This window comes from Chiloscyllium plagiosum, chromosome 36 (genome assembly GCF_004010195.1).
Source record: "Chiloscyllium plagiosum isolate BGI_BamShark_2017 chromosome 36, ASM401019v2, whole genome shotgun sequence".
In the NCBI taxonomy this organism is placed as follows: Eukaryota; Metazoa; Chordata; class Chondrichthyes; order Orectolobiformes; family Hemiscylliidae; genus Chiloscyllium; species Chiloscyllium plagiosum.
Genome location: NC_057745.1, coordinates 17,543,006 through 17,559,722, shown reverse-complemented (window position 1 = coordinate 17,559,722; position 16,717 = coordinate 17,543,006). Strand labels below are relative to the sequence as shown.

Here is a 16,717-nt window from a genome sequence, read left to right as displayed (position 1 = left end):
AACAGAATTGAAAACCAAGTCATAAAACATTCACAAAATTTAGAAATAGGCAAGCCACCAGCAATAAGAAAAAAAACTGAAAAAAAAAAGTAGGCTAAAGAAGCACAAAAAGAATTAGCTTTACCAATTCTGTACCACTGTGTATATATAATCTCTTCTACAACTTCAAACATACTGCTTTCAGTGGTTTGGTGTCTGAGTTATAACTGCCAGCAGAAGAAACTCAAAAGCATCAAACTAAAACCCATTGGATTTTGTCCATGATTTACAGTATTTATAAAACAGGCCTGGATTTGTCACTCATCTTGCCATCTTCCAACATATATTGCACTGACTTGCCACCATCTCTCGCTGGCAATAAATGATAGACAATAAATTCTAGACTTGTTCTCCTTTGTGTCTATCAGTGGAAATGTTTAAGACTCAGTACTAAAAGTCTTAAAGTAGTCATTACTACACGTGAAACAGAAATTGTGCTTTATGACATGTAAATATCAAAACCAATAAAGCATAAATATTAGAACTTTAGCAAATGTAGGTAGGAGTCAACAATGAAATTTAAATTCAAACACGGCATACTGTTTGTACAACAAGTGAGACTTGAAATTATTATAGGTCTTAACTTTCCAAGAATATTTGGTCATATGTTTTAAGTGACTGCACACATAAAAGAAATTCAGTTAAGAGCTTTCCAATTCAGAGAACAATTGAACTAAAGACAATGTAGGAGGAGATGAATAATGACTGAATATTAAGATGAGACAGATGTGTGGATTGATGAGAAATGACAGTATCAGAAACCAGAACGCCAGGGAGGTCTGAATACTATGCGAGCATTGAAAAAAGTAGTCTTTGAAGGGAGACAGTGGCATACAGATGTCATTGAACTAATAAACTAGAGGCACAGGCTAATACTTTGGAGCACTGGTTCATATCCTACCAGTGCAGATGGTGCAATCTGAGTTCAATAGGGAGATTACTTTTCAATTCCAGAAGTGGTAATCATGAAACAACAAACTGTTACAAAATTCCATTTCCATCTAGTTCACAAATGTCTGCTAGGGAAGGAAGTCTGCCAATCTTACTTGGTTTGGCCCATGTTACTCGAGTCGCAAACCAATGTGCTTTACTCTTAACTACCTTCAAAATGGCTGAACTGACCACTAAGTTTAAGGTGAATCAGGATAGTCAACAAAAACCTGCCTTGCAAAAAAAAAGGTTGAGGGGAGATCAAAAGGCCCAAGCACACATGGAAAAACATGGTGACAAGAGACTTAAAATGTTTTGTATTTGGAAGAGGAATGGGTGACTTGATAGGAAAAGATGGAGAAGGGTGATCAATTTATATTTTGGTGACACTACGGAAAAACTGGAGAAGCTCAGAGGTGCTGAAAACAAACTGGTTAACAAGAGTAATGAAAGTACTGGAAAGCTGGTGAAGCAAAGAAAACAAAGTGTACAGAGGGAAAAATGTTCTGAGCTTAAGGAGATGATTGCATGAGTAATTAAAAGTAGAAGGGGCAAGATGCACAAGGTAATGGGTAACATGGGAAACATGTTTAAAGGAGGTTTGGTTGGCTGAGTTCTGGGAGGTCCGATTGGGATGCAGACAAACATGCAAAACAGTTGTAAAAAAGCTCTAAGAGTGGAAGGATTTTATCGACATTGAGTACGGAATGTCAAAAGAGGAGGTGAGAACAGGAGTGAGATAAATTCCTGTAAAGGACGAGTGTCATAACACAAAAGGCTGAGCATTAGGAAAGACAGAGGGTGAAGTTCAGGAGGAAGATTGAGGTGCAGGTAAGAGTTGAGTTAGCAGTAATCTGTGGGAAAGCCCAGAGATTGGATGATCCTGAGCTCAGTAAAAAGCAGAGACTCTGACAAGGAGGTACAGAAGTGAGATTCAGAAACCACATTGTAAAATCAAGGGAGATGGTAATAGGCTTTGGAGCTGGGATGCAGGATTGAGGACCTATCCTGGCAGCTGATTAGTACTTCTTTCCTAGTAAAAGCAAAATCCTGCAGGTGACTAGAAAATCTCAGCGGATCTGGCAGCATCTGTGAGAAAGTAACGGCTTTAATGTTTGAGTCCACAATGATTTTTCAACAGAAGTCATATTAGAATTGAAGCCTTAAAACTTTTTCTCTCTGTAGATGCTTAGTTTCTCCAGCACTTTGAATCATATACTGAGAGTGAAGTAAAAACAAAGTAGCAGCAACAAACCAGTCAAAAACTCAGCTGTGATTTGATTGAATCCAATTCAAAAGATACCAGCCAATCGAAATACTGAATCAAAAGGAACAAATTAAAACCTCATAATATAGCATTGAGCTAACCAAAAAGCTGAAACATTCAGTTAAGTATACTCAGTAACCAATGAACAATATCCTTAGTCTTCAATTATTTATCTCTCAATCCATAAAAGAAAATCACAAAAATATGCAATTTTTAAAATGATCCAAAAGCAGAGTTACAATATTTATGACTAATTAAAAAAACGCAAATACTAAATTTTACAATTTTTAAATCCGGGGAGGTACATTACATACCTGCCATAATGAAAGTTTCTTTGTGTGGGTCTGAATAATTTTCATAAATGGTAACAGATGATGGGCTAGCAGTCTGTGAAAACAACATATTCAATATCATGGAACAGCAAACCATTTCAAATAAAGTGCAATGTATAAAATTACTTTGTGTACAATAACTCAGTCAGACAGCAGAAAGATAGGGCAGAAAATTTCAGGGGTTGCACAGGATGGAGGAATGTGTAGTTTCCACAATCTTGGAAAGGACTGATAGACCATTATGAAACTCACCCTGTAATCTTAATATTGCTGCAGATGGGCTAAAGTGCCTAACTGAGGGATTTTCATCCTTTGTTCGTCCAGTGTTTGGGAGCTTCCAGTCAATCAATCCGATTAGCCAGAAGTTCTATCATTCCAAACAGCACCAAAGGTCAATAGTGGGCACCAGTGACCATGACACAGGCTCAATAATCAAAGTCTTAAATTTTATGGGGGTCCTGCTGTTTCCTGGGCCAAAATGGTTGGGTCAAGGGAGGGCAGTGGCAGCTCTGGGGCCCTGATTTCTCTGACTGGCCCTCATCAGAACTGTCCTGACAAAAGATAAGTTCCTGGATTTTAGGGTGGGGGCACTCAACATCTTTGGGAGTGCTGCCCAATTCAGGTGCTCTCTGTCTCTCTTCCCTCCTCTTTCATAAAGGCCTTTAAAAATGGCCTGCCCATTCTCATCTAAATGCCTACATTAGCTGTTTTTCTTTCAAAGACCCACTCCTGCTTTGATTTAATTTGAAATATTATTAATTTACAATGGAATGTTGGCTCCACAAAGGGCATTGTTCATACTTTTATATCCAATCAAGCTTCATCGAATAATGACCTCACCCATGTATAACCACATCTAAATTCCAGTGGCCACCAGTGTGTTCCTTACGGCATCCTTTACCGTTACATGTTTGTAAGCCCCCTCCTTAAATTATATCACTAAATCCTTAAAGCTTTCAACAGCCAGTGGATTTCTGTAAGAGTTGGAGGAATCAGCTTCATGCAGGCATATTTCCAGAAGGTAGCCAGATGAGGCTCAGAATAATTAGCAACAGCAAAGGAAAGTTTTGGACCCTGGGTCACTAGGTTGTGTATCAGCTGCCAAGCCATGACCACCATATTTCTGTATTTTACCAAGGCTGTATATTCTTGGGGTTGATTGAACTTTTAATAAGCACAATTGATCCTTAATTATTTACATTTGGTGGGCAAACTTCCCATTTGGCACCCACCCACTGTATTAGGGGATTAGTTTGAGGTGAATGGGAAGGTGGTGAGCTAGCCACTTGACCTATTTTAAGTGACCCCATGTTGGAAACACTCAAAGGGAATATGTAATTTCCAGACCATCATCACTTTTATAGCATCTCACACAAAAGGGTACATATTGTGAACAGTAAAATAGGAAACTCAATTTTAAATGCAAGGAATTTTAAAGAGTTTTGAAGTATACATGCAGGAGGCCATTCAACCTATCGAGCCTGCTCCTCAATCAACAGGATCGAGGTTGAGCATCCACTTCATTATCTTTACCCGACACTATCCCAATTTCTCGCTACATCATTGGGCTTTACAAATTTGGCTCTCTCTATTTTGCACATAATTCAATGAGCGAGGTTTCACAGTCCTTTGGAAAAAGGATTCCAAAATTTCCCTCTTATCTTGAACTTCTGATGCTGTCCCTCAACATTATTCCACTCATCTTTTACTCAAATCCTCTTATGATAAAAGCTAATATACATTACCCTGCATGTTCAGTGACTTATTGACAAGGAGGCACAGCATCTTTTATATATCTATAGACTCTCACCATTTAAGAAACACTCTGCATCTGTTCTTTCCACCAAAGTGGTAACCTCGCATTTTTCCACATTATATCCCATTGTGCATTTTCTTGCCCATTCACTAAGTCTGTCCAAGTTCTCTTAAAGTCACTTAACATCATCTTCACAGCACACATTCCCACAGTTTTGCATCATCCATAACCTTGGATATATTACATTTAGTCCCCACATCCAAATAAATGAATATATTATGAACAGTTAGATCCTAGCTACTGATCCTTATGGTACTCCACTGGTCACAGTCTGCTAGAGTGAGAATTACTGGTGTATTCCTAATGTTTTCTGCCTGTTAACGGATCCTTAACCTATGCCAATACATTACTTCCTATTCCATGTGGTTTACATTTTGGTTACGCAACTTTAGCCTTCTGAAATCCCTGTTCAGCCCCTCCCTGTTCTACCATCCAATTGAATCATGGATGATCCAATACTCCTCTCACCATTTCCCTGCCCTTTCCCCGCAACCCTTGAATCTCCTACTAATCAACAATCTCTCTCAATCTTAAATATACATTCTGGATTCTGGCGTTACAGCTCTCTGTGACAAGGAGTTCCAAAAACCACTCGACTCTCTGAAGAAATCCCTCCTATCAGTCTTAAATTGGCATCCCTTAATGTAGGATGAAGTTTAGTCCTGCTGGGAGGCAAACCCAAGACTACAACTACAATACTCAACCTGCAATTTGCACATTTCCAGTACCAACTTCAAATCATCATGTTGGCAATGTCATTCTTTCGCAAATGTAATTTTCCATTCCTGCTACACAAACATTATTCATCCAGCTTTATCTTCTAGTCTGTTTAATGATGATAACTTGCACTATAAAGTTGGACTTGGGTTTTCTCTGTACAACTAAAGAAATAGAAGTACATAGAAGATGTAAAAGCTTTCAAATAATTTCCAGCAATTCATATTCAGTGCTAAAATGACAGTCACCCTTTTGAAACGGGTATGTTCATATAACGAATCTAATACTCTAGCTATATCTGACATTGAAATACTACCAAACACAATCACTAACCTGTGAAAAGTCTCCATCTTTTTTTATTTGGCTGTTATTACTGTAGACTGCTGAGTCCTCCTTTACTTTTGCATTTTCTGGGCTTCCTGGTGGTGCTAGTTTACCTGCCGTTTCATTGTAGTATCCATGGTTCTGATCTTCATCACCCTCCACATTCCATATTGCAAGGCCTGGCCTTCTGCAACACAAGAACAGCAGCAAAGACTCTATAAAACATCTGCAACCACTTCATCAGATGATCTTGTTTTATGTAGTGGCCTGTATAAAAACCATTTCCTGGGTATTAGTTTGTCATGCTTATTAATGTTTTTAAAATTTTTTTAATTGGGAATTTTCAGATATACTGACCTTTCATTAGGTGTAATAACTACAGGTGAATTCTTCAAGTATTGTTTAAATCGAAGTTCAAATGCTTTTCCTATGGTATTTATAACATCCTGGGCTAAATCTTCAGAACACTCTACAATATGGCAAGCTGAAATATAATGCAAAAAGAGTTTGATTTTGCCAATGAAATTATAGTAGAAGGTTACATGAATTCTGACACTTCCATTTCAAGTTTAACACACTCCAAAAGGAAGCAATTTATATTAAACTTTTATTACTGATAAATATTGTGAACACCAATAATTAAGTACAAAAACATAAGTATTAGTATTTAGCTCATGATGTACTTCTCCACTTGGTATAAAAGCAGAGAATTGAACATTTTATGAAATAGTTAAGCAACTAGAGTTCTACATATTCACAGTGATCAAATTTGTAGGTAACTCCTGGCTGAACATAATTGTGCCACTCAATTTGTAGTCTGCCTTTCCAATTATTCTGGTGATGTATTTTCCACAGGCACCAGAATTTTAAAACAAAATGTTTGAAACTTGCAAAATTAAACAACCTTTACTTCAAGGACGGTGATACAAATAGAAATTGCCCATTGGGCAGATGCAGCATGGGTTCGTGAAAGGCAGGTTATGCTTAACTAATCTACTGGAGTTCTATAAAGATATCATGAGCATGGTAGACAACTGGGAACCAGTAGATGTGGTGCATCTAGATTTCCAAAAGGCATTTGACAAGGTGCCACACAAATCACTGCTGTATAAGGTAAAGTTGCATGATAATGTATTAGCATGGATAGAGAATCAGTTAACTAACAGGAAGCAAAGATTGGGGAAAAATGGGTGCTTTTCAGGTTGGCAATCAATAACTAGTGGTGTACCTCAGATCAGTGTTGGCACTGCAATTATTCACAATTAACATAGATGATTCGAAGTTGGGGACCATGTGTAGTGTGTCAAAGTTTGCAGACTGGAAATATACTCATTGGAATTTAGAAGAATGAAAGGGATCTTACAGAAACAGAAATAAAGCAGATGTTTCTACTGCTGGGTAAAACCTGGACAAGAGAGGGTATAGCCTCAAAATTAGGGGGAGCAGATTTAGGACCGAATTGAGAAGGAACAACTTCAGCCAGAGGATTGAGAATCTGTGGAATTCCATGCCCAGTGAAGCAGTTGAGGATTCTTTGTTGAATGTTTCTAAAATGAAGAATTTTTTGAACAGTAAAGAATTTAAGGGTTATGGCAAGAGGGCAGGTAAGTAGAGCTGAGGCCACCAAAAGATCAGCCGTGATCTTATTGCATAGTGGAGCAGCTTGAAGAGCTAGATGGCCTACTCATTTTTCTTATGTTGTTCTTATGTACAGTATAATCGCCATAATATCGTTAGAGTCATAGAGATGTACAGCATGGAAACAGACCCTTCGGTCCAACCCGTCCATGCCGACCAGATATCCCAACCCAATCTAGTCCCACCTGCCAGCACCCGGCCCATATCCCTCCAAACCCTTCCTATTCATATACCCATTCAAATGCCTCTTAAATGTTGCAATTGTATCAGCCTCCACCACATCCTCTGGCAGCTCATTCCATACACGTACCACCCTCTGCGTGAAAAAGTTGCATTGAAATGGATTACATGAAAGAAATTGCTGACAATTCCGAAAGCAATTACATACCTCTTTGATTTACTGGGTCCTTGGCAACGTAAGCTACATAATCAGTTGTATCCTAAAAGAGGGAGTTTTACAGTTATCATTCATAGCTTGTCAAGATTGAGTTCAACATCATTGTAATAAAATATCTGAAATTCAATGTGGAAATTCAGAACTGAATACTCCATTAGAAACTAGTGTGGAAATGCAGTTTCTGCATGAAGGAAATAGGATACTCTATATGCAAAGTAAAACAAACCCTGTACAGATAAAAACCACATCTGCTGGGAAATTGAAAAGAAATACAAGTCTTAGAAATATATGGCAAGGGTCTGCCAATGCCTGAAAGAGAAAACTAACTTTATGTTTCACAGAGATGTCCCTAACTGACTTGTCACGATCAGGCAGGCAATGTTTCACTTAATTGCGTGGGTGCACTTCTGTGCTGCAATGTACAACACAGCACAATAATCAGGCTGTACACAAAGAAAGAGGAAGGAGAACATTGCTGACAAAACAGCATGAACATAAAGGGTTCTGCTGCCTTACAGTAACAATTCTGAAGAATCTTACCAAAAATGCTAACCCAATTCTCTTGAATACTGACAGAGTTTCTAACATTTACACAAATCCTGAACATAATGATCACTGCAAAAATTTCATTAAAAACAACTAACCTAAAAAACAAGGATTCTCATGTCCTGATAAAGGCACACAAATTGTAATAATTTCTTAATCTTTACAGCTCCATATTCTGCCAATAAAGTGAGATAATAAAAGTAAAATAAACAAGACTATTGCCTAGCAAATATTCCATAAATTGCAGAAGCTTTCTTCAGATGATCATAAAGCCACAGCTTGACTGGAATTAATTTTGGAACCTATCATTTGAAATTAAGCATAATGACAAACAAATAAAGTCATATTAATCATTTCACAAGAAATAAATATTCATGTTGTTGTGCAAGGAAAGATAATCACTGACAAATCAGCAACGCTCGTGAAAAAATTGGCACTTGGGGACAGAAGTGCTTGTTCAAAACTGTTGGAAATGCCTCAGTAAAGCAGAAATGTGCTTCTGGCATTTCCTGATCGAGTCAGAGTCACACAGCACGGAAACAGGTTCATCGGTCCAACTTGTCTGTGCTGACCAGACATTCCAATTTGATCTAGTCCCATTTGCCATCATTTTGTCAATATCCTTCTAAACTCTTATTTTTATAGCCATCCAGATGTCTTTTGAATGTTGTAATTGTACCCACTTCCACCATGTCCTCTGGCAGCTCATTCCACACACACACACACACACACCATCTGCATGAAAAAGTTACACCTCAAATCCTTTTTAAATCTCACCCCCTTCACTTTAAGCCTATGCCCTCTAGTTTTGGACTTCCCTACTCTAGAAAAAGACCTTGGCTATTCACCCTAATGCTACCCCTCATGATTTTATAAACCTCGATAAAGGTTACCCTTCAGCCTCTGACACTCCATGTAAAAAAGCCCCCATCTATTCAGGCTCTCCCTGTAACTCAAACCCTCCAGTTCTGGCAGCATCCTTGTAAATCTTTTCTGCACCCTTTCTAATTTAACAACATCCTTCCGAGAGGAGGGTGACCAGAAATGTGCACAATATTCCAAAAGTGGTCTCACCAATGTACTGTACAGCTGCAACACAACATCCCAACTCCTATATTAAATATTCTGACCAAAGAAGGCAAGTGTGCCAAATATCTTCACCATCCTGTCCACATGTGACTGTACTTTCAAGGAACTATGCACCTGCACTCCTAGGTCTCTTTGTTCAGCAATGCTACCCAAGACCTTACCATTAACTCTACAAGCCCTTCCCTGGTTTGCCTTCTCAAAATGCAACATCTCTTGCTTATCTAAATTAAACTCCATCTGCTACTCCTCAGCACATTGGCCCATCTGATCAAGGACCTGTTGTACTCGGAGGTAATCATCTTCACTGTCCACTACAGGACCTATTTTGGTGTTATATGCAAACTTACTAACCGTACCTCCAAATATTTATATCTGTTTTGAACCAGACCAGACTCAACCCCTTAAAATATATTAAGTGGATAGCATAGAACCTAATTTTTTTTAAATTTTAAAGGCAAGTGCCAGGCATTCCATTCCGATGCAATTCAGTTGATTAAACTACCAGATTTGAAGTAAAATACACCTTGTTTATACCCTATACTTAAAATATAACAAAAGAAAGAGGAAATTGGAATAACGTAACTATAGGTAGTTCATCTACAATGCAACGTTTGTGTTTTGTGCAATTCCACATTATAGAAAAATCGTGCTTTAGAAAGAGCTTAAAGTGTTGGTGATATAATCCCATTACAGTCAATGCACATTTTAAATGTTCATGCTTTAGAAACAGAGTCCCCAATTCGTCAATCATGTTACAGTGAACTTACATGAACAAAATGAGCATTATAGTGGAATGACCTGTATTCGAAATTGTCAAAGAAATTTGCCCAATATGTTAGAGATCACAAAACACAGCTCGAAGTGAAATTGACAAACAGTTTATTGCAAGTGATATCACTGGAGGAGAAAACAGACTAGCTGACACAGAACTGACAGTCTGCACAGAGAATTTGATTTCTCCTCCCACAGCTGAGGATGAGACCAGTTTTATAGTAATGCTGCACAATGACACAGATTAAGAAATGGGAAAATACAATGTTTCTGAAAATGGAGTAATTTAGTTGCAAGGGTGCTAATTGGAAAACAGCTTATCGGATGAATGTCCTGTTCCTTTACACAATGCAACATCCTGACAGTATCATGGTTCCATTCATCTTCCCAGGTAGGTGTTAAAGTCTTTTCTGGAGTGGCGAGATGCTTCCACTGTCCTGTGGTACCGATCTGTCTGTCCCACCCTTTGTGCGGCTTTGCTGCTGCTGGGTTGTGAAACTGCCCTGAGGACTTTGAGCCTCTCTGTCATTTCCATGGGAGTTTGAAAGCGTATTCCATTGTCTGCGCATCGTCTGACCCAGTTTGTGAGCTGCTCGGGAATTCTGGGTGTCCTGATACAATTTGGCCAATTTGCTTTTGTGGGCCTACCGTGGGTTAGCAAATCTTTTCCCACAGAAAACCTAACAGAATAATGGATTTTACTACTAAACAAGTAACTTGCCATACACACACCCTTGCCAAAGGCAATGTCAATAAAATAGATTGTCTCACATAATTCTAGCAACCCAAGAGAAAAAACATCAACAGAAAATTCAGTTTCCAATCCTGCTGCTACTGATAAAACTAAAAATCCAGGTTTTAGATAGCTTGACCACACCCAGACTGCTTCTAATGTTCCAACTTTAAAAATAAACCCAAGGTCTCACAAATTGTTTACTCTATAGACCGCTCAGTACCTCTGCCTTAAAACCTCCCTTCCATAAAAAAATGACAAAATACACTTCATAAAGCCACAGTATCATCACACATCCAAATCATTTATAATGAATGTTGAAAAGCAGTGGACCCAGCACCGATCATTGTGGATACTGCATGCCACAGGCCTCCAGTCTAAATAGCAACACTCCTGCACCACCCTCTGTCTCCTATATTTGAGCCAATTTTGTATCTAATTGCCTAACTTCCCTTGGATATCTTAATTAAACATTACCAACCATTCCAACATGCAGAACCTTGTCAAATGGTTTGCTGAAGTCCAATTAGACAACATCTACTGCTCTGCTTTCAATCATCTTTGTCACTTTTTCACAATACTCAAATCAATTAGTGCAACATGATTGCCCATGTGCAAAGCCATGTTGACTATCCCTAATCAGTCCTTGCCTTTCCAAATATATGTAAATCCTGTCCCTCACAATCCCTTCCAACAGCTTACCCACCATCAACATACAGCTCACCGGTCTATAGTTCCCTGGCTTTTTCTTACACCCTCTCTTAAATAATGACACCCCATTAGCCAACCTCCAGTCTTCCAGCACCTCACCATGGTTGTTGATGATGCAAGTATGTCAGCTAGGGGCCCAGCAATCTCTTCCCTAGTTTTCCGCAAACTTCTGGTCAGACACTTGATCAGGTCCTGAGGATTATCTACTTTTAAAAGGACTTCAGCACTTCCTTATCTGTAATATGAACTCTTTTTAAGACTATTTATTTCCCTACCTTCCATGTCCTTCTCCACAGTAAATACTAACATGAAATATTTGTTTCATATCTCACCCATCTCCGGTGGTCATTCATAGACAGCGACATTAAACTTTAAGGGGCCCTATTCTCTCCCTAGTTACCCTTTTGCCCTTAATGTATTTGTAGAATCTCTTTGGATTCTTCTTAACCCTATTTGCCAAAGCTAGCTCATGTCCTCTTTCTGCCTTCCTGCTTTTGCTCTCAAGTATATTCCTTCTACCTTCATACCCTTCTAAAGGATTCACTGCATCTCTGTTGTCTATACTTGACACTTTCCTTCTTTTTCTTGACCAAAGTCTCAATTTCTCTAGTCATTCCAGCATTCCCGACATACACCAGCCTTGCCATTCACACTAACAAAAACATTCTGTCTTTGAACTCTTGTTCTCTCATCTTTAAAAAGGTTCCCACTTCCCAACTGTCCCTTCACCTGTGAATAGCCTTTCCCATCAACTTTTGAAAGTTCCTGTCTAATACTGTCAAAATTGACCTTACTCCAATTTAGACCCCTCTGAATCCTAGTAGCACACAAACCCACCAACACTCTCAAACAAAAACTAACAAACTTAAAAGACCCAGAACATCCCATGGACAAAACCAACGTCATCTACAAAATTCCATGCAAGGACTGCCACAAACACTACATAGGACAAACAGGAAGAAAGTTAGCCACCAGGATACACGAACACCAGCTAGCCACAAAAAGACACGACCCTGAGAAAGATATAAATAGAAAGCAGGAGACAACAGCTTAGCTTCACTTGGAGGTCGCCACTGATGAGGTTACCTAGCCAGGTAATGAAACGTCTGGATATCAACCCTACTGCTCAGCAAGCAAACCTACACCCTAAATCTCAACCTGAGCTACAAACCTTCACAAACCTTGCAGAGCTTTCAAAGCATTCTTATTCGCTCACAACACATCATCCCAGTTTGTGATAATGTGACCAAAAATAACTTGAAAGATTTGATTTGCAATATTCATTGAAATTGTGGTAGAAACTGTGAATGGTACTCAATTAAAACCTTCTTCAAAAATCTCACTGTAGCATGATCAGTAGCTTATCAAAATTTCTTGAACAGCACCTTTCCAATCCCTTCAATACCTGGAAAGACATGGGCAGATGCATGAGAACATCACCAGCAAGTTCCCCTCAAGACAGGGTGTTGTATTACTTTAGAAGTTTTAGCTATTCCTTTATCATCGCCGGGTCAAAAATCATGGAACTTCCTTCATACCAGCAACTTGGGTGTACCTACACCACATGGATTGCTGAGGTTCAAGGTGGTGGCAGCTCATCATTACCTTCTATGGGGAAATAAGGATGGGTAATAAAATCTGGCATTACCAGGAATGCCCACATTCTGAAAGTGGATAGAGTTAGTTATTTGGGATGGAGTTCTAGCCACCATTTGTGGTTGAGTACAATACAGTCCCACTGCCTTGCTTCCAAAATCCTAAAATAACAAACAGGGAATGTTGCATCTTCTGGATTCTGAATTTTCAAAATAGTCAGCCTTTTAGCTTCAATTGCTGTAGCTTCATCAAGTGTATTTCTCTAAACTGAAATACTGCTGGATCTCAATACAGACTAGTGTAGTGGTGAGAAATGTGGTGTACACATGAACATATGTTTCCTTAGTCATATTGGAATAACAATCTAACAGAGGGGTAATATTTTTGGAAACATCTCATTTTTACATGTTTGGATGAAATAAATCTGCTTGCCAGTATTGTGGAAATCCATTATATTGCAATTTGTATATCACAAATGTGCTTATAGCATGAGGATCCAATGGCTTTCAAGAGCTAAATCTTTATTTTTACATAGGAAGATGAAGATAAAATGAGGAGTTCTCTTATTAATGCCATGATATTTTTACTTTTTTGACCCCAACATGTATGTTATATGGAACTTGTGTTCTAGAGCATAATCCAGATTCCTGTACCTTTCTTGCAAATACAGAATCAAATTAACTGAACTGTGCATTAACTATGCATTCACCAAACACTACCGAATAAAAAAAAATTTCTTTTAACAAAAAAGGACATAGTTGAAAATATTTCAATGTAACATGAGAAAATGATACTTTTAAAACATTCGAAATATTTGAAATTAATTAGAAACTGGATTCTGATAGCTATTCCACTAGATATAATGTGAGAGAGAACCAGTGAGGTATAATGGTTTTTCAGAAGACTTTTGAAGGTCCCTCATAAGATGCTAGTGTATAAAGCCAAAGCACATGAGGAAGGGGGGTAATACGTTAGCATGGATCGATGATGAGTTGATAGATAACAAACAGTGTGGGAATAAATGGGTATTTTTCTGATTGGCAGGCGAGATGAGTACCGCAAAGAACAGTGTTTGAACTCCATCCATTCATAATATAATAAATATCCTAGATGAGGGAACCAAATACAACATTTTCAAGTTTGCTGATGACAAAACAAAGCAGGATTGAGAGTTGTAAAAAGAATGCAAAAAGATTATCAAGGTGATTTAGACGAATTGAGTGAGTGGGCAAATATGACAGATACATTACAGTGTAGCTAAATGTGAACTTATGCACTTTGTTGTGAAAATCAGAAAAGATAATATTATTTAAATTATAATATATTGGAAAGGTCTGATGTACAAAGGGTATCCTTGTACACCAGTCAATGATAGTAGATAGTAGAGAGATGCAGCAATCAATTAGAAAGTCAAATGGTACAGTGGCCTTCATTCATTGCAAGAAGATTTGAGTTCAGAAGGAGAGATGTCTTACTGCAGTTATACAGGGCCTTGGTCCGACCACAGCAGGAGTACTGAATGCAGTTTTGGTTTCCCTACCCAAGAAAGGATACATTTGTCAGAGATAGTGCAGCAGAGGTTTGGTAGACTGATACTGGAATGGCAGGACTGTTGTATGAGGAGAGATTGATTCAACTGGGCTTTATTCTCTGGAATTTTGAAGGATGAGAGGCAATTTGATGGAAATATGCAAGGTTATAACAACTGGACAGACTGGAAACAGGGAAGATTTTTCCTTGTGTGGAGAGTCTAGAATCAGAGGGGCATAGACTCAATATATGGGGAGACTATTTAGGTCAGAGGCAAAGAAATGTTCCTCTGCTCAGAAGGGTAGAGAACTTGTGGAATTCTCTACCACAGAAGCTTTTGGAGATTAAGTCACTGAATATATTTTTATATTTCAAAAGTATCAAGGGGTAGGGATAGAAAGTACAAATATGATACTGAGATAGAGATCAGCTATGATCATAGCAAATGGCAGAGCAGGCTTAAAAGGTGGAGTAGCCTTCTCCTGCTCCTAAGTTTCTATGTTTCTATCTGGCTCTAGTTCAGTTGAAGGGACAGGTATGATGGTCATTGTTTGATGCAATCTAGAGAGGCATCAAGCAGGTTATGATGGAGTGGTGGGGGTGTCAGGAAGTAAGTAGCAAAGTGTGACTGTTGCCTGCGAAACCCAATAACTGACTAGGAAGAGAACTAGTCCATTTATAATTGACCTTTTGCATAATCTTTGTAGTATTTAATCACATATTTCACTACTAACAATGCTGCATTCAAGACACGTTTCCTTCTGCAGATACAGTGACATGGGACACTACTCACTGGATCTCCTCCAGAAGCAAACGAGATCGACTGCATGTGGTGGTTAGCGATGATCTGTAAAACAAAAAAAAAGCACTTCCTAAACTGGAACTGAATTTCCAATATTTCTTTTTCTACTTTAAAATTATACATAAATCCAACATGTATATTTCAGCTAGAATGAAACAGATTTATAAGTCTTTTATTCCCATTTGTGCTAGTACTTTGTCAGTATATCAGCAATTTTTTTTTTAAAAAACAGAGGGGAAGAGCTACAATTTCACTGTAAAAATTAACAATGTTTACTCTCCATTTTTTCTAAACATATGAAGAGTGTAAATACGTCACTGGTAGTTTTAGTATCACCAAGCTTTGGAAGAAGCCAAATGGACACCGGTCAAGGAACCCCAATGCTTCAGGAACAACAGACAATTTTAATTCCAGTGAATGACTTGAATGAATTAAAATCATGCCTCATCCTTCTCCTGGGAACTTTGCAGCTCTTGGAATAGAATTTTATTTCTAATGTTAACATTTCAGGTATACAACCCACACCAGAACAGTAGGGTCCTTGAGTCAGTCGGTGAGTGGGGTGCTGTGTTGTACCCTTTTTTTCCTGGAGATTGTGCTTCAAGCATAGTCTTATAATTATAGATCCCTTGCATTTTCTCCACATTCCCACTCATCCTTTCAGCGCATAAGCTATTAGCATAGTTTCTTAGTTCTTTTAGTGTCATTTCATTTTTTTACTAGGATCACATGTTATACCAAAAACAGATTGTAAGTCATTTAACTCACCACTCCATCCCCACCACCAAAATATCTTTTATTGAAATGTTGAGAGATTTTGCATTCTGTCTGACATGTACAACCAATGTAAATGCTGGCACACAAGGAATTACAAAGTGAAAGATGACTCATCTGTCTCATAACAGTCACCCTGCAGGTCATAACCAACCAATATAATCAAAACCATTGCTTTGCTGGATGAATAATGGCATTTGTTCTGAAACTTAAACAATATATTTTGGCCACGATTACAGTCCTAAAAGGTGTTCATATCCTTCTCTTCCAGTTTATCCAATTCCTATTTTGTGCTTAGTACTACAGTAGGCTTGGATTGCTCTCCACACTTTGAAGGTAAGTGTTCAATGCGAGGATAAATCATTATGGCATTTTGTTTTAAAAGACAGAGGGAAAAAAAAGTTTATTTGGTCGCATTGTTGGAAATAATGAGGCTAATTTCTAAGTATACAATGGATTTTATGGGGCTCGTGTGATGTAGTGGTAATGTCCCTACCTCCAAGCTGGAAAGTCTGGGTTCACGTCACATCTGGAGCAGTGGTGCGTCATAACACATCTAAACAGGTTGATTAAAAACATCTCCACCGGATTGGATGTTGTCTCAGGCTAGTAATATAGTCAATTTAAATGCCAGCTAATTAACGTCGATTTTACTGCTCCTCGAATGCTGCTTGAACTGCTGTGCTTTTCCAGCACCACTCTAAT

The 16,717-nt window shown here is 38.4% G+C and overlaps 1 protein-coding gene and 1 long non-coding RNA gene across 7 annotated transcripts in view; one reads left to right on the top strand and one right to left on the bottom strand.

The window, feature by feature from the left end:
• Positions 1-16,717, bottom strand: part of LOC122541005 (SHC-transforming protein 1-like) — a 142,298-nt gene that overhangs the window by 14,260 nt on the left and 111,321 nt on the right. For all 6 annotated transcript variants that reach the window (XM_043677433.1, XM_043677430.1, XM_043677432.1 and 3 more), the window contains 5 exons: positions 15,230-15,283; positions 7,452-7,503; positions 5,783-5,909; positions 5,435-5,612; positions 2,551-2,623 (listed from right to left, as the gene is read on the bottom strand). In XM_043677433.1, coding sequence (XP_043533368.1) covers positions 2,551-2,623; positions 5,435-5,612; positions 5,783-5,909; positions 7,452-7,503; positions 15,230-15,283 — 484 coding nt within the window. The remainder of the gene's footprint in view (positions 1-2,550; positions 2,624-5,434; positions 5,613-5,782; positions 5,910-7,451; positions 7,504-15,229; positions 15,284-16,717) is intronic.
• The window catches only part of LOC122541007, a 48,329-nt gene that overhangs the window by 21,720 nt on the left and 9,892 nt on the right, over positions 1-16,717 (top strand). The window contains exon 2 of the long non-coding RNA XR_006309488.1: positions 16,284-16,348. This is a non-coding gene — a long non-coding RNA (uncharacterized LOC122541007). The remainder of the gene's footprint in view (positions 1-16,283; positions 16,349-16,717) is intronic.